This window comes from Trichoplusia ni, chromosome 9 (genome assembly GCF_003590095.1).
Source record: "Trichoplusia ni isolate ovarian cell line Hi5 chromosome 9, tn1, whole genome shotgun sequence".
NCBI lineage: Eukaryota > Metazoa > Arthropoda > Insecta > Lepidoptera > Noctuidae > Trichoplusia > Trichoplusia ni.
The window spans coordinates 6,422,300-6,440,258 of record NC_039486.1 but is presented as its reverse complement, the minus strand read 5'-3'; the positions used below and the strand labels follow the sequence as shown (position 1 = coordinate 6,440,258).

General features: G+C 34.1%; 3 protein-coding genes across 3 annotated transcripts in view; 1 reads left to right on the top strand and 2 right to left on the bottom strand.

The window, feature by feature from the left end:
• Positions 1 to 50: 50 nt before the first annotated feature.
• Positions 51 to 4,436, top strand: LOC113497550 (TBC1 domain family member 23). Its single transcript, XM_026877137.1, has 2 exons — positions 51 to 418; positions 677 to 4,436. The coding sequence occupies exons 1-2, from the start codon at positions 390 to 392 to the stop codon at positions 2,685 to 2,687; spliced, it is 2,040 nt and encodes a 679-aa protein (XP_026732938.1). The 5' UTR covers positions 51 to 389; the 3' UTR covers positions 2,688 to 4,436.
• Positions 4,437 to 7,418: 2,982 nt separating this feature from the next.
• Positions 7,419 to 17,959, bottom strand: part of LOC113497548 — a 66,823-nt gene continuing 56,282 nt past the window's right edge. Inside the window, exons 4-7 of the mRNA XM_026877135.1 lie at positions 11,011 to 11,144; positions 10,223 to 10,408; positions 8,589 to 8,802; positions 7,419 to 8,091 (exon numbers count right to left, since the gene is read on the bottom strand). Of these exons, the coding sequence (XP_026732936.1) occupies positions 7,952 to 8,091; positions 8,589 to 8,802; positions 10,223 to 10,408; positions 11,011 to 11,144 (674 nt within the window). The 3' untranslated portion in view covers positions 7,419 to 7,951. The remainder of the gene's footprint in view (positions 8,092 to 8,588; positions 8,803 to 10,222; positions 10,409 to 11,010; positions 11,145 to 17,959) is intronic.
• LOC113497549 (brachyurin-like) lies at positions 12,142 to 13,247 on the bottom strand. The gene has a single exon (XM_026877136.1). It carries the CDS (start codon positions 13,206 to 13,208, stop codon positions 12,351 to 12,353), a length of 858 nt encoding a protein of 285 aa, XP_026732937.1. The 5' UTR covers positions 13,209 to 13,247; the 3' UTR covers positions 12,142 to 12,350.

Below are 17,959 nucleotides of genomic sequence, written 5' to 3'. Positions count from 1 at the left end.
TACGTTTTGACATGCCAATTTATGAGAAAACTTGCAGAATCGACTTTGACAAATATTGTAGTTTCAGAGTGCCATTTTAGCCTTTAAGTTGTTGAGATAAAGTTCAGACTAGATTGAACTTCAGTTTGACATCGTTCGATTTCTTTTGGTTTGGTGTTGGAACTACAAAATTACTCATTTGTGATAAACACAAATTTTACGAAAGTAATTATTGTTTTGTTCGGACCAATTAACGAAAACAGTGAGACGCAGTGTAACATTATCAAAATCCTTTTCTTAGTCTGTAATGAAATAAAGAAGGTTAATAAAAACAGTTCTTTCGTCGTGTAAAATAAGAAAAATATTATCTTCCGACTTTTCAGTTTTCACGAATATTTACTTATAATACGATGGCTGGTGACGAAGACGACAGTACATGGTAAAAACATAAATTGTATTCTATTTAAAAACAATAATTTATCAACTGCTGTTGGTACTATTAACATAATATATTTCATATGTGTACAAATTTATATGATCCTGGAACTAAATAGAACTTTACATAGGACTACATTATCACATAGGACTTTGCCATTACAATTGCGCGCATAAATTATGGTCTACAATTAGCAGACTATTACTACCATTAAAGAGAATACAAAATAATGTATTAATATCTAATCTTAATTCTTTCAAGGTTAATTGAATTGGAGTCTGCTCTATTGGATGGCTGCTCAGCACAAGAAATCAATGTCCTAACAAAAGGCAAGAAGATACCTGAGAGCTTGCGGCCTGATGTCTGGCTCCTTTGTCTCAACTGCCAGGAGGCAGGTAACCAATTACTTTCATTTGACGAAATATTTGACCTCACTAATCAAAATGAACTCCGAGATGATGTCAAGAAGTTTGTTAAGAGGCTTGGAAATGATGATGATGATAAATTGTCTGTCATATCTGATATTGAATCCATCATAACTTTTTACTGTAAGTCTAAATCTATAAAGTATTCTACAAATAATGGATGGATTGACATTTTATTACCTTTGTTAAGTTTGAAGTTGCCAAGGTCTGATACTTACAATTTATTTGAAAAGGTACTGCAGATGTACATTCCACAGGGCTGTGTAAAGAATGGTGTCCCATTCCATATTCTAAGGTTAATACTCCAGTATCATGATCCTGAGCTTTGCTCATTTCTTGACACCAAACGGATAACACCTGAACAGTATTGTCTGCCATGGTTAAGATCATTGTTCTCTGGAACATGCAGTTTAGAAGTAGTGCTTTTTATGTGGGATTTATACTTTCAAAGGTCTGACCCCTTCTTCATATTTTTCCTTTGCCTGATAATGGTAATCAATGCTAGAGAGCAATTATTACAAATGAAGAATGAAGACAAAGAGGCCATAATTGGTACACTGAGTGGAATGCCTTCTGATTTAGAAGCAAATGATGTCTCTGATTTCTGTTCTCTAGCTCACTACTATTCATTGAAAACTCCTCAATCATTCCGAGAAGATGTTTTAGAAGTATTGTTTTCTGAAACTGGTGTAGAAATTAATTCTAAACTGTATTCTCAAGCTCTATGTCTTCCAGTAGCTGTACATGAGTTGATTGAAAGTGCCACTCTTGACTCTGGGAATGGTGACAGTGTCAAGTTCTTTTTAGTTGACTGCAGACCAGCAGAACAGTATAATGCTGGACACTTGTCAACTGCTTTCCATCTAGATTGTAACTTGATGTTGCAAGAGCCATCAGCATTTAATACTGCTGTACAAGGACTGCTAAATGCTCAGAGACAAGCATTGGCTGCAGGATCCCTTGCAGCTGGGGAACATCTCTGCTTTGTTGGCTCTGGCAGAACTGAGGAAGACAGTTATGCTCATATGGTAGTAGCATCATTCTTGAAAAGAAATACTAAACATGTATCAATGCTGGAAGGTGGTTTTGTTGCAATTCATGACTATTTTGGTCCCCACATGACTGACTGCCTGGAAGAGCACAATCCATCAACCTGTTTAGTATGTGCCCCAAATAACAATAATGAGTCTGGAGAAACTCAACAAACCAACATAAGGGACAATACACCTGCTAAGCAGTTGTTCAGTAAATTATCACTGGCAATGAAAGCTAAGAGCCAAGAAGTCAAGGGTAAATTAATAGAATACATTGTCAATCCAAATTCTACATATAATAATGGAGAGTGGCATGTGTCTGCTGGTGATAGGAAGGAACAAAGATATAGGAATGTTCCCCCAGTCTTCAGTATTAATGATGAAGATGACGATTCGAGATCAGACAGTCTAAGGCGAGACTTTACCGATTCTGATTCGTTGGAGGAAGTGGTGGACTTACAGACTTACCTCAAGGAACATAACGTCGTTGACAGTTTCTCTTGCCAAGAAGTTTTACTTAATGGCTATATGCACGATTCTTTCTTAGTAGTTACGGAAACCCATTTAGTAGTTTTACGTGACATTCCGAATAAAAGAGGTGCAGCCAAAGTTATGTCCAGACGACCTTTGTCAACAATTGTCAAAATAACTGCTAAGAAGAGGCATCCTGAACTTATAACATTTAAGTATGGTGTGCCCGATGGTGACAATCTGCTGATAAAAGATATGGATCGTTTTCTAATACCGAATGCTTCCACCGCGACAAAAGTAGTTTCAAATCAGATAGTTCAACAGTTAGACAGCAAAGCGTAGAAAGAAGATCCAATCATACATAATACACAATACAAATAAAATCGCTTGCACGCTAAACTACTCGAAAGTACATAGTTAAAGTCAAGTCCAAGGAGTTAGAATCCACAAAAAAACTATTTCAATATCTTTTCCAATTTTTCCTCTATTTTAAGTTGTAATATGCGATGCAATACTAGCTTAAAAATAATTATGCCATTATTATAAATATATTCTAAAAAATAAATGTTGGCCGAGAAGTCACACATTCCTTGTGTTTTGGCTTCTTGCCTTATCGGAACAACGATCAACCTGAGATGAAGAAACCCAAACAACAAAATTGTAAATAGTCTATATTGCGCTTATCAAACAGTGCTCATGGCACTGATTGTAATTCTCTTCCCTGTATTTCTATAAAACTTCGTCCTTAAAATTTCTCCTAGATAATTAATCATCTCTTGGTGTTATCGTCAGATTCATGCATTGATTATTAAAATACAATGTAATCCTTAGAAATAATTATTTTTGTTCAAATGTATTGAAGAAAACTTACTATTCCATTTAAGTGTTAATCAATAAAATGTTTATAATAAATAGATGTCTACTATTGTACGTGTCTTAGTCCAATGTATTAAAATATAAAGTTTTCGAAATATCACATTAAATAGTAGAACATGTATTATATTTTGTCAATTTATTTAGAGACTTATTGTTATAGTATTATAGCGACATTATATTGTGAATGTAGTTAAGTATGGCTAGAAAATTTTCCTAATACCTATTTTTAACCAATGTATTTTAAGTGTCCTTAAATGGTAATTTATTTATGTCGTTATAGAGGAAGCCGTACATACTACATTTTGGTTATTTTTACTTTTTAAAGAGATTTTAACATTGTCCGTCGAAAACATTTCTGAGCTTAAATTGTAAACTCTTAAAAAACTTAGTTTCTTTATTTGTCAAAGTAATTTGTCTCTGTTCTTGTTTTCGCTTTAATTGTTACATCCATTGATTTGTACATAATGTATAACAATATTTACCCTATATTTTTTAACCATTAAATGTGATATGTAATATATTATATAGAGGTGTTAAAACCAAACCACTTGAATCATATGTTGTTATTTAGATTATATTAATATGAGCACTATTTTACGGAATTTATGTGTAATGTAAAGCTAGGTGTATTATTTACTTGGTAAACTGATATATGTTCCACTCGTGGTTTTGTAACCACACGAGTTAGTATTTCCTTAGGTCTAGGGTATGTCATATATTCTAGTATTTTATTACGCTCTTGTGATTTGGAGTCTAAATATCATTTTTTTTATTCTGCCTGTACCTATTGACTGAAAAGAAAAAAAAAGCATTGGTAAGAACTCGTTCTAGAATATCAAATTTCCAACAGCTTAATGATTACTTCAAGTTAGTCAATTTTATCCAAAGGCCTATGGTAACTCAAGCAATTAGCAGAAGTTGTGCATTTATGTAGGTTTAATATTATGCACAATAACTCCACATTAAGTAGTTTCACTTATAGATAAACACGCGTACTTACAAACAAATGCTTGCAGTTTCATGTGCGATTTAGATTTTAATTAGATAAGTATGTATGTAATTCAAATTATCTTGTATACCTACCCTCATAAAAGGCGATAATGATCACCAATATAAATTCGTGCTATAATTGTTCTATTTTCAACGTATAGAATAGATATTCTTAAATTATTTGTATATTTAGTTGTTATGTAATAAAGAGATACTATACAAGTACATGGTGTTACTTTTTTCATGTAAAACTCTTCTTAACCTATAATAGTTGAATATCGTTACTGGTTTACTACAACGGAAAATAATAAAATATTTTATGTAGAGTCAAGTAGTGAAAAATTCAATCACCCTGACTTTATTGCTTTGTCTTGAAATCAAGGTTATTATAATACGGAATCAGGTTTCTCAGTAACAACTTGTTCTATTGAGAGTCTTCAGTTTTTAGGATTGTCATGTAGATTGGAGTATTAAAATAAAATAAGCAGCTAGTTCTCAAGTATTTTATTGTTTAGGTTCATATGTGTAAGTTTTCATTATTTTAAGGCATAACATATAATAAAATTTAAACAATCTCGTTAAAAATATAAACCATCATGTTATTCTTTCTCTAATAACTGTGTCAACTGCGAGACATTTTTATAAGGGGCCGTTTTTTCCGTCGAACCAATTGTTTCTATATGACGTCACAAAAACAAAATCTAACACAATTTTCATTTTCAGTAAGCTTTAAAAAACATATGGACCTTTAAAAATATCTTGCATTCATCACATTGTCTTCTGTGCCTATCACACAACAAACGCTTGCAGTGAATGTAAATTATGTAGTTTTTTTTCAAACATTATTTTTTTTAACCAACCAGAAAAAGAAAATTAAGATTGTCTAAGATTGCAAAAATGCTATGAAAAATGACGTTAAAATTCAAAGAAAGTTTGAATAAATGGCCCATTTAAATTAGGAAGTAAACGTTGTTTAGACAAAGTTTATTTATGCCGTGTAAACTTGAGGTAGATACTGCCAAGCAAATTAGATTATCAAAGATAGGTACAAACACTGCACGCACTTATGCGATTAAGGTCACAGCCGACTGCCATAACTTGATAATTAACATTGTTCCTACAACAATTCAAAAAATTAAGTATTTACAGCAAACTTTTAGTAACTTAGGTATATACTTCGTAAATATTGAAGACATTAGTTTTGTAAATATACTTATACTGCAATCTTATCATTTCTCGTAACTAGTAAAATAGGAAAGACAATTTATTGATATGTTTCGTTATTAGGTTAAGTTTTGTTTCGCATTTTGCTGGGTAGGTGTTCGCTGGGGATAATCACAAGGTTATTGTTCCAATACGTTCAGATCCTTAAATGTTAACTAGCAGTGTAACAACGCTGTTACTCGCCGTCCAGATAACGTTTAATCATGCCTTCAAAACAAACATTTATGGATCTGATAGTACGATGTCGGTATGAAAGGTAGGTTATTAGATTTCTATGTACAATTATTATCTAAATACTTAGTTTAGAATATATATTCTGTTTGTAGATAGGTTTTTTTTTTATTTAAAATTATTGGTAGATGTTCTGAAAGAATTTCTAGACTAGAGTTGTGTTTGAAATGAATTATGCTAACAATATGTACAGAAAATAATATTAATATTTACATCGATAGTAAATTATTTTCCTATATTTAGAGGCAGCATATATTTTCATAAGTTTGACTCTTAGTTTCTTCTCATATTTAGCTTCGATACTGTGTACAGACATTGAGTTTAGTAGTTCATAGCTTGATAGCACGCACCATACCACTTATGTATTTGAATATACAAGTATGTATTTATATTACAAGTATGGGCCATTTTAGAGTATTTATTTTCACTTAACAGATTGGTTTTTAGTTTGATTTAAGAGTTGACTAGGAATTTTTCGCCGATCGGCCAGAAACTCGTAAATCGTGCCTTTTTTTAAAGTTGTACTTCTAGTATGATACGATTGTGAATGTTTTAATCATGTTTAAATTAAAATATATATGTTTTCTTTAAATTACTGTTGTCCTTCTAAATACTTGCCGTACTTGCCTTGATTAGGGAGATAAATATTAGGAAAAGTTAGGGTGCAATTTTACTAGCAAAGTAAAATCTGTCACTACTTACACAGTGTCCTTAATTCTATTTATGGCACTACTTATTCCCCTAAGAAAAATGTTTTAGACTTTACTTTGGAACGGTCAATATGTAAGTAGTAAGTTTCTACCAGGCACTCCCAAAATATGTTAAAAGCTAGTTATATTAAATAACTACGTTAGCAGCATCTGGTCGTATATAAATTGCTACTTCTAGTAAGTAATTTTGGTACGAGATATTATTGAAATAATGAATGCCCCATTATAATTAGTAACTTGGTTTTAACAATAATTACCTACATCTTGTTCCCGCTTAGTACATTTCCCAACTTCACTTAGATCTATCTGAACATATTTAACTATAAAATAATATAACGATATGACTATTCGTTTCTAATCCTGTGACAAAAACACAGGATAATATACGACTGTAAGTATTTATAGGATGGAAGAAATTCTTAATGCTTACTAAATGAAAACTATCCGAGCACAAAATAAAGATAATGATTAATAGAAGTAATTGAACAAGAACAAATTAATAAAAAAAGTTTGTACATCATAATATCAAGACATGCGCGGTTTCTCATACATTCTCAATAGCCCAACATTAATCAATAAGCACTTCGGTTACTCTTATTAAACCTAGAATATCCTAGGAACATTAATATCTAGATCGTACTTAGACTAAAATGTTCTCTCATGGAGATGATATGTTATTTTGGCGACTTTGAAAATGTCTAGGCACAACATTGGTAATATTAAAAAGCATGTCTGTAACCCCAACGGAAATTTAAATAAATTTCAATTATGCACAAAAGAATGTTTTAAAAAAACTAAAGCTAGGCCAAACTATCAGCTTTTAATGTAGGACTGTTGCAATCGTGGAAGCGAGATAGTGCATTAAACTATATGTGGTATCTCGCTTCCAGAACCACAAGTAGGACTATGTACTTTAAGAGTTCCTAGTAAGGCTCTTTGTTGCTAAGACAGAAACGATAGACAAATAAGTATATTTTGACTTTTAAAACTGCAGAATTGTGAGATTTTTTGTCAGAATGTAGAACAAATAAAACTAGTGATACCCTGTTGTGTAATACTGTATTCATAGATTTAAAAGCTAAAAGACCTCAAAAGACCTCTTATCCTGAACTGGTGTGCCTCAATTACCATTCAAGGTTTTTAAAAACACCCTTTTATTATTAAATTTAAGTTTAAACCTGTTAGAATGGAAGGTATATCGATAATAGTCTTCGCGAAGCAGATTTTGTCAATTTTAAGCTCTAATAAGGGGCAACAGTTGGTTGTTCCTAAACTAACCTGATAATACGAGGTCTACAGTTTTGGGGATGTTGGTAATCTGATATTGAGACCCAGACCTTACAACTGATATTAAAACTCACTCAGTGGCAATGTTATAAAAGACAAGATATTAGCTACATCTGCGATATGTTCCAGACTCGTTTACGTAACTCACTGTATTCTGTCTTCAACATGTGCCTGTACACAATTAGCTATTCACATTTTCACTCACGCGCGTTAAATTATGTATATTATATGAACATTCCACATAAATTTTTATCACAGCCCATTATTAAATTTTAACGACTTGCTCTATCAAGCAATTGTGAGCAAGCAAATAATTATGATACACATTAGAGATGAAAATAAGTTTTTTGATGTTCCCGAGGTGCTGGAGTCTGCGGTAGTCAGGTTCGCAGACGGCAAAGACAGCGTTGATGGCTTGATGACGTCAACTGAAAGAAAATAACATTACATAAGTATAGCGAATTACATACACTACGTTTAGATTGCACTTCTATTATTCCGTATGACCTAGCCAATCACCTTGTAGATGATGTAAGGACCAATAAAAACGACAACAAGATCAAATGGAAACAATATAAAATCGATGATCTGTTTCGGTCATCTTGACCTTAATACGTTTCGCAGCTATTAATCCAAATATACCTATATAGGTATAAATTTTTCTGCTTAGCTCCTTGTTTTAACAAATTATGTATATAATTTAACAATTTGTCGTAATAATGCTTAAGGTAAGACCATCCACTCGTCAAGCGTGAGAGAGACAATTCTGTAGCATGACGTTCCTTAACAACTAACCTATACCGGCTTTTGGAAAATATTTTAAAGAGACCTTATGCTCAACATTCTACCTGTTTTTTTTCAGTTTATAACTTAGAAAAACAAACGTAAACTTATAGAACCTTGTTCGTGTTAACTCAAACCTTACCTATGACAGTATCGTTTCTAACATCCGCGAACCTATCTTCAATGCTCCGGAACTCGGGGATGGTGCTAACGCAAGTGATCTCGAGCCTGCCCGTCGCTACCACTTGCAGCTCAGATATTGTCACGTAAAGATCCCTCTTGTTTGGCTTGCGGCTCTTGTGGCGACTGCTCATATGGATGATGTTAAATTCTTCGTGTTCTTTTACTTCAGTCATCTGGAAATTAATGTCATATTCGTAAGTTAGCATAAAACATTAGTAATTGTTCTTTACTTTTACCTTCAAGTACATGACAGACAAGAAAGTTTCATGAATTACTTAGTTTGAGATAGTATTATCGTATGATCGATGAACTCACTACGTTCATCATTCTCGTTTTCAGAGGTCTACTTCAGACGATGATATTACGTATAATGCTCAAAGTATTTGTTTACGGTCTGACGTATCGGACCCTAACAATAGAGTTCGGGTAGTGAAATTCCGCCTAGTGCACAAGCGTTCATAAGCGCACGATGTAAATAACATGACAATAAGCGAACTTTCATAAAAATACCATTGTGATGCGAGTATAGAACAGTTACTTGCAAGGTTTTATACTTATTTCAAACTCTACATTCTAGGAAGTTGAAGACTACCAACAAAGGCCTTTAATTCAAAACGAATGAACTTTCTTAGAGTAAAATTCTTATTTTACATTTTGCTTGTTTTATTCGCCAAGGTACTTAACATGTTTATTGAGAGAAATACACATTGTGGTCGGGAGAAAGAATAAGAGGCATGACTGTTTCTAGGAAAGTATATGGGTTGGTTTATTCAGCGGTTAGCAACCAGTCTTGTAGCTATTGCAACATGCCTTTGTGGCTTTGTCGTTACACTACAGAAATATAGCCGTTTGAAAATAGGCGGATTATATTTGCTGTAGCTTTATACTTTAGTTTAGAAGTTTTTCGTTTCAGGTTTTCACAGCGAGTTTCGTTTGACACGTGACACTTTTTTGCTATTGGGGGTGAGCACAAAATTGGAAAAAGTAATAGATACATTTCTGTATATGGGGTAAACGCTGATTTGTTTCCTGTGTTTACGTACAGTCGACAGTTGGCAGACGTGCACGTACGAGCACACCTAATGGTTAATTTGCATAAAAGTAATTTCCTCGTGCCTAGCAACGTATTTATATTATAGGTACCTACAAATATACACATTATGAACGCAAACAAAATAGATTACCTCCACGTTAATTTAGTCAGAATTTCCCTACCTTTTGATGTTTTGCTAGTAATCTTGTAACTCTACATACGATTTTCATTTTACTTGCGAAAACTTTAGATTTTCCCATTTCATAACCATTAAGTAACTCACAATTAATAACCATAAACGACGTAAATAATTACTCTCGAAATAATTATAACAAATATTGAAGCAACATTGTCTCTTGTTTAGTTATCCTTAAAGGCCCGAAAAAGGTGTGCCTTGATTGGACAGAATTTGATGCAATACGATTTTTAGGTGAATAACGAGATAATTAACACTATGACTGTTCTCAGTATGCCTTCATTCTGGGCATCACTTAGTCTAATAATATATCGTCAATTTCCTATACAAAAAAACCGTTTGTATAAATATATTCTATATTCACCTGGTGTTCCTTCAGATTGCAGCCGGGCGGGCGTGTAGCTATATGCGAGGCGTGAGTGAGGGTCAGTAGTGGGGGCGGGCTGCTGAAGCCGGCGTCATACTCGAAGGTCCTCTGTAACCCGCGGCGGCCATTCCTTTCGCTCATCGGTACGCGGAACTTGTGAGAGTGGGCTACCAGCTCGTCCATCTAGAAAAAAGTGATGTTGCATGATAGATGATGACAGAAGTTTCGACTACGTCTTTTTTTGGAATTATTTTACTTAGCGTTGTTGGTTAATCTTGCAGTTTTGTGAATTTCATGACTTTTGACCCAGCTTACAGCACAAAAATTCTACTCATTTTGAGTTCCTTGTAGACTACAGTTATTGGACAAAATTTGGTCTATTCTCAGGGCCGGATCTAGGGCCCGAGGCAACAAAGGAGTGGGGGCCCCTTTGGTTCAAGTTATTTTCTTTCAGTGGAAAATTTATCGAGCTTTTTAGATGCATAGTGTCAATAATGTGGGCCTCTACCGTGGTATCACTTTTTTTTTTCATCGCGTGTGCTGGGCCCCTGGGCCCCTAGGCACTGGCCTAAAGTGCCTTATGGATAATACGGCACTGTCTATTCTTCAATGATAAAGTTTTTTTAAAGGGACTGCTTTTTCAGGAGTTTTGTTACTTCACGTTCTGTTGGTATCTGTGTAAATATTACACGCCTTTCAAAGTTCTCTACGGCAATTATAAGACTTCTACATACATTGGCGCTATTTCTCTTAAAACCTAAGTAAATAAGCAATACTCCTTATACCTTTCTGCCATTTATAAACCATGTGATATGAGGTGCTGGCAGGGCGGGAGCCGTCGTGCAATTGGCGCGAAGAGTTTCCCCGAAGCTCAGGTAACGCGTCGGAAAGTCAATACGCGGGTGATGCTTTTGCGGATCTAGAAGTCCAAAGAAACAAAAAAAATATATTATACATTACGATTAACACTAATTCGTATAAATAATGGTGACATAAATCCCAATATAGCTGGTTAATCCTTCTTTATCATTTAAGTACTTAAAGATAGACCGCGTAATCCTAAAGATTTGGCGATGCGTGTTCTTGCACCAACAATAAACAATACAAATACACCGATATTACATTTCATCCATTGTATTATGCAATCTAAATGTATTGAATATTTTATAACCGAATGCGTAATTAATATTTTACGAGTTCCTTGTACTCCATTAGCAAATCAAAAGCAATTCTCTTATTCTTGCTAGCGATTTTGCCGGAATTTATTAATCGGTTTTGGTATGGCTTACAATTTACATAATTGATACAATACAAGTAGATGTACAAGATTATAATAGTGGAAAGTTCCCACATATATTCAAGAATTTAATAGCTTGTAGAATTAGAAAAAAAAAATTTGACAAAGTGTGTTTCTGAAAATCCTACGAATTCTAAGAAAATACATTTCTATTTGTTGTTGTTTGCTTTTCGAAGCATCACATAAAAGAACAAAAATGCTAGTTAAGTTACAATTATTTCAAATGACAATGGACATTGCAAAAAAATGTGCTCTCAAAGGCGGGAAATTAAATTAACGTTTATTAGGTACGTCTGCTCTTTTACTTCTAGGTAGGTAGGTACTGGCAGACATTTTGAAAGTTAAATATGTTCGCGAATGTCTTACCGATCTCTCTTTATTCAAACCTTGAGATATTTCACGTCAGTAGAAAGTTTCGTCAGATACTGGGTTTAGTTTTATCAACTTTTGAAATATGACTTAGTTAAGTACTGCTATCTAAAACCTTAAATTCAAACTACTACTACTACTAGTCTAGATTTTGTTTTATCCAAATCTCTTTTATTTGTGTCGATGTGTAGTTGTCTCAACTATGTCGAAGAACACTTGGATAATTACAGAAATATAAAAAGATTTTGACTTCAGATTATGTTTTTTTTATTGCTATCTACATAAATCATTCACTTGGATCTACTTGGACAAAGTAATGCACATATTACGTAGATATATTACTATTTAATAACAATTATAAGCGCTTTATTTATATCACAATTCTTTATTTAAATCTATACCTTTAATTCACAATAGTCATTGTTGTCACTGGATTAAGCAATTAATTGAGCAGACACCTTATATCTGAACCCTTATCCAGTCGATGTAACTGCTTACTCTCGCAAATGCGGACGGGAATTCTAATTCACATCCATCCCTCGCTACAAATGAGCTAACGCCAATTAAAACTTCTTCTCCGTGAACATTCAATGTTAATGGTCCACCTGAGTCACCTTGGCAAATTCCAACTCCACCATAGCCGTTAGTGCAAATATTGGAGTCTTGCACAATTTGACCGTAAAACGATCGACATTTGTCTAAAGGTATAACTTCGAGCAGAACATTTCTGGCCATGGTGTTAGTTGTTGGCAAGGATAAATCTGAGTACCTTCCGTAACCTGCAGCTCTGACCGTCTTTTTCGCATAGTCCATTTGTAATAGAGGCCCGAATGGTAACTTAATTGGCTGAATCGCTCCAGAGAGTGGAACGTGCACCGGCAGGTAGAGCATTGCAATGTCGTTGGCCCATGTTCTTGAATCGTACCTGGGGTGTATAGCGATACCAGTTACGTATATTCGCAAGCCTCCGTGAAACAGGAACGCTGATCCCATTACTGCCTCGATTTGGAACGCTTGAGAGAAACCATCGTTCCAGCAATGTGCTGCTGTTAGGATTCTGGATGTGGAGAGGAGTGATCCACCGCAGGCTGATGGAGACGTGGATCCAATTATATCGATGATGAGACCAACAAGGTAAGGGTGGGCGTAGTACGGCGCTATGGTTCCACCAACGATGCGACTTCTGATCTCTGCCTCTTCCGATACTTTTATTAATTCAGCATTCTTGATACCCACTGTTCGATGCCAACCCAATTCCTTTTCGTGGGCCCATGCCGTAGAAGAAAACAAAGCACAGATTGCTATCAGAGCCCACATTTTTAGTTTACTGTATTTTAAGTAGGTACATACATACTAACGCGATTACTGCTCAGACTTTATATATAAACAAGTTATAGTTATCTCTTGACAGTTTTGACTAAGACTGATACGTTATAAAGCTGATAAATGTTTTTATTGGTCCTATTTAAAAGGATTAATATTGTAAAATTAATTAATATATTTTTTGGTTTTTCCTTGTTTGATATTTTATCACTTTGCTTGAAAATGATGAGACAGCGCTCCACATAAAAAAGGTATCATTAGTTATTTGTTACGATTTTCAATCTCGTATTTATTTTTTAGATTGCTTTTTATAAATTTTATCTATCTAGCTATGTGGATACCATTGTGAAGTTACTGATCGGTTTCATTAAGAAGTTTAGGAAGCAATTGTTTTAAAGTTATGCACCTGATTCAATAGAATAAGTCAGTGCTTTACACTAGAACAACACACATAGGTACCTATTGGATATGTGGACCACGTCTATATATAAAGAGAAAACGGTCAAACAAGTCGACAATATTCCCGGAATGTGTAGATAGTGGAAACCATTCTTTTTGCTTCCGAAAACGTTTTTGGAAAAATTTGTGTAGGTTTTCAGTATATTTTCAGTGAATGAAATTCGCATACATTTATTCGTGGGTAGAGCAAATTATTTGAAGATTACCCTTGAAACTTGAAATTAATTTTTGAATCTCTCATAAATAAATAAATAATTGTTTCTGATCAATTGAAGTTCGAAGTCAGCAGTTCAGTATTAATAAAATGTATTTCCGTTATCGAGCGAATTTGAGCCTTTAATAAGAAAAAGTAAAATGAACTGATATAGGACTTCTTACTTCATATATTTCAATCATCAACACAATATCTAAAGTTAAGCCTACAGATTGGAATGTATTTAATGATTTAATGATACCGTTTTGTTTATAAACAAGTCTCTTTTAAACTCACATAAAGCTGGCGTAATAAATTACTCACATTTAAAACAGATTATACATTAACTTTTAAATATCAGTCACAATCCACAGCGTCTGAGCTAAAGTAGATTAGATAAATACTGTGTTTCCAGAAGATTAGGACAATATAAATAATATCTAATAGACATCTTACACTAAAACATACTATTTGTACTTTGAGACGGTATAATTTTAAAGTTTCCTCGTATAATGAAAAGTATTACCGCTTTTTCTGTGCACATTCCTTTGTATGAACGTTCCTTTTCGTAGTGAACCCATATTTTGATTCGCCAATTCATATATCTGAGCAATGTGATTAACGACCTTAAAGAATTGTTGCAACAACTTCTAATGAATAATATTTTGATTTTCATTAAATTATTTTTCATTATTCAAATAACAACTTCTGTGGCCTAAATAATACCAAAAAGAACATTACTAAGTTTCCTTTGTCCCTTTGTTCGTGACCACATTTTTCAGGGTCGGAGTACGTTGTCGTTGTTCACTTTCACCTGTAATAGAACTTGATTTACTGCCAATGCCTGAGGTATTTCCTCCCTGGACCTTTTCTCTCCTCGATTTATCATTTATCACGTTATAGGACGCCAAATAACGAAATTTGGACGATGCTAGATATTTTTAGACGACTTTGAAAGATGGGTATGGAACAAAAGAGAACCATTTGAAGATCCTTTGTTTATAGGTGCCTACTAACAGAGATCTTAAGATAACCTGAAGAATACAATTCTTTCTTACTTCAACAGTCATACTTTTTACAGTAGTACATAATATATGTGTACCTACATATGTATGTGGCAACCCACCTAATACTGATGATATAGTTAGGTATAGGTAGCAAGAGATACACGTAATATATCAGGGTTCGGAAACGGATTTGCCACAATAAAAACGAGCCGGCGATATTTGTTGTTCGAACCCAGACCTGATAAATGATGGTAGAGGAGAAATAACCAACATACATTTTGAAACAACAAATTTAGAGAACGTTGTGCAAAAGTAAGCCTTTACTGAAATTTTATTTACAATATGCCCAAGGAATAAGGAAATAGAATGTGAGTTGTTGATATTTAAATTCCATCCAAAATATTTTACGAACATTCGTATACAATTTAGTTGCGGCATTTGTCTCGCTGATGCAGCATTTATTCAAGTCAGAACCCACCGAATTTGCTCTAGCCGACGGAAGCGGATTCTGAACCTAATCAACCTACCATTTCTGATTCGGTATAGTTACATAGCATTCAGACCCGTAACTTGCAGGAAGGATTGGTTAATCTCGTGAGCTTATGTTAGGCTTATTACGTAACGCTCTAAGGTTCAAAATTGAATAAAGTATGTTTTCAGATTTTAATGGTGCGTAAACGTATTTGGTATGCGCTACACGTGTCGGCCGGCCTTCAGCTTGCATTCTAATAGATCGCTAATGATGATGTTTTGGGCGGGAAATGGATATTTGGGCTCCTGTGTAGTAACGTAGGTAAAGTTATACCATCACATTGTTGGCCAACTAAACCCAAGGTACCTTACCTTGGGTTTAGTTGCCATTTCCCACATAGAGTAAATACTGCTTGTCATTTCGTCTATTCTAGAATGGAATTTAATGATTATAATTATAAGACATCAATTTACTCAAATGCTTATCAATTGTTTGATTGTATATTCTCTGTTTAATAATCAGAGTGTGCTTAAGTGACTTAGAGGAACAGGTGTATTTATTGATAATAAACACTGATATTTATACTACAGTAAATGTATTTGTAGATTAATCGCTTTGCACCTACCTAAAATATTTACATAATCCTACATTTTTGTGTTGAAGGTGTTATACATATTTAAATTTCTTCTCTCGCAGCAAGAGCACTTAGGAAGCGGTGAATCATTGTAACTCAGTAGCTTAATTTGGGTAAATCATTATTGATGTAGAACTGGCATTTCTTCCTTGTTAGAGATTATCGTATATAAAAACAAACAAAATCTTCAACTATAATAAATTAGTAGACGGATTTTGTATTAGTAAGTATATAGATAGGAACAAATAAACAGTGTTTAAGCGATGAATTGATGTTTATTTGGCCCAAATGTCGACCACACAATAGTTGCAGACAGCGCTCAGCGATGCAGTTCCGTTTGAAGCTACCAAGCTTTGACATTCATTTGTCTACAGAATTAGTCAGTGCCAGATGAAAAGAATACCACAGAAGTGCCAGCCTGTTAAAGTTCATTAATACTTATTTCTTGTGAACCTCCAATGGAGTATTTGACTAATTCTGTTTAGTCCGTCAGACGATTGCTCATTTTATCACATCATTAAAACGTAAGGAAGATAATAATCACTTAAGTAGTGGGCACTAAAAACATACGAGATTCTAAATCACTGTATCGCCTTCAGTTTTGTTTACGAGATGAAAGAAAAAAATACGAGTTCAATATTTTTTGGAAATCAGTGTGATGGATTAAACAGTTTTTTTTGTTATATATCCTATAATGTTAGTTAGGTTCGACACACTTCTTGCAATGAACAATAGTTTGCATCACAACTATATCAGCCACACCTTGACTGGTTTTATGAGCGTGAATAAAATTTTCAATTTTCGGTCAAACGTTTTCCACGAATTTCACAACACGTGTATTTAGTTTCAATGTTGTGAACTAAAGGAAACATTGTATTTTATTCGTACACAGAACCTGATGAAAAAGCAATTCGCATCTGCCCTCTAGTGTTAAAAAAACAATGAATTTATACGCATCGATTCACATAAACTGCGGGCGCGAAACAGTACTGTCAGGTAAAAAAGTTGGTTCACTCAGTTCGTTTTACAAAGTGCAGGCACAGATTACTAAATAGTTACTACGTAAGTGCAGGTAATTTTGTAGCAGCGACCAGCATTTGGTGTTTAGTTATACTATTCTTTATTATACTAAGTGTGCACGTCTTTTGTTTCTTAATATGAAACAGCAACACAATTCATTTGGTTGGTGGAGTGATGATGGTGATTTGATAATCTGATTGTGTTAACCGACTTTTGTTGCTGACCGTACGAAGCGACTCCGCTCGCACAGCGATAAACATGTTTGTATTATGCATATGCACATGTGGGCGCTACACAGCTGTCGACTTGCTTGTTCCTTTTAGTGTACACCACTGTCTAAATCCTTTAAAGCAGACGGTATTGTTAGGAATGTCACTTCAAAATACGTGCCTTGAAAATGGAAATAGTGACGTCATTCGATATAGAGACGATAATAGAGTCATACTGTAAATATCAAGTAAAAAAAGTATTAAATAAATAAATACTTATTTCATACGACTGATTAACACTTAAACTCTTTTTGTCGGAGAAGGTATTAAAAATAACGATCATTTATTTTCTCTAATATTATAAGTTTTCGTTACTATTACGATGTGCTTGATCAGCGCCATGATAACATTTATTTCTTGACATTAAATGCAATCAAAACCGCAGAAAAAGCTACGTCCTTGACGTGAGTGCGAATCGGAAAACAGAAAACATGGTATACGCCTCCCAGTTTGATATACAAGTGACCAAAAAAAGATAGACGGCCCAAAAGGGATGACAAGAGAGGCGCAAACGCGCGTAGCTTCGTCCTTATTGAGAGAAGCGGAGACCGAAACCAAGCCATATGAAAATACTTTTGACCAGCTTATTAATCCCGTATTGTGATCCGGTATTTGACGAAAACTTGTCGTTCAGCTAGATTTAAAAAATGATGAATTAGGTTTATATATCATGTGACGTCACTTATTAGTT

Coding starts and splice junctions, on each gene's coding strand:
- LOC113497550 (XM_026877137.1), top strand. CDS start 390: ATGGCTGGTGACGAAGACGACAGTACATG. Junction 419..676: donor GACGAAGACGACAGTACATG/GTAAAAACATAA, acceptor AATTCTTTCAAG/GTTAATTGAATTGGAGTCTG.
- LOC113497549 (XM_026877136.1), bottom strand. CDS start 13,208: ATGTGGGCTCTGATAGCAATCTGTGCTTTGTTTTCTTCTACGGCATGG.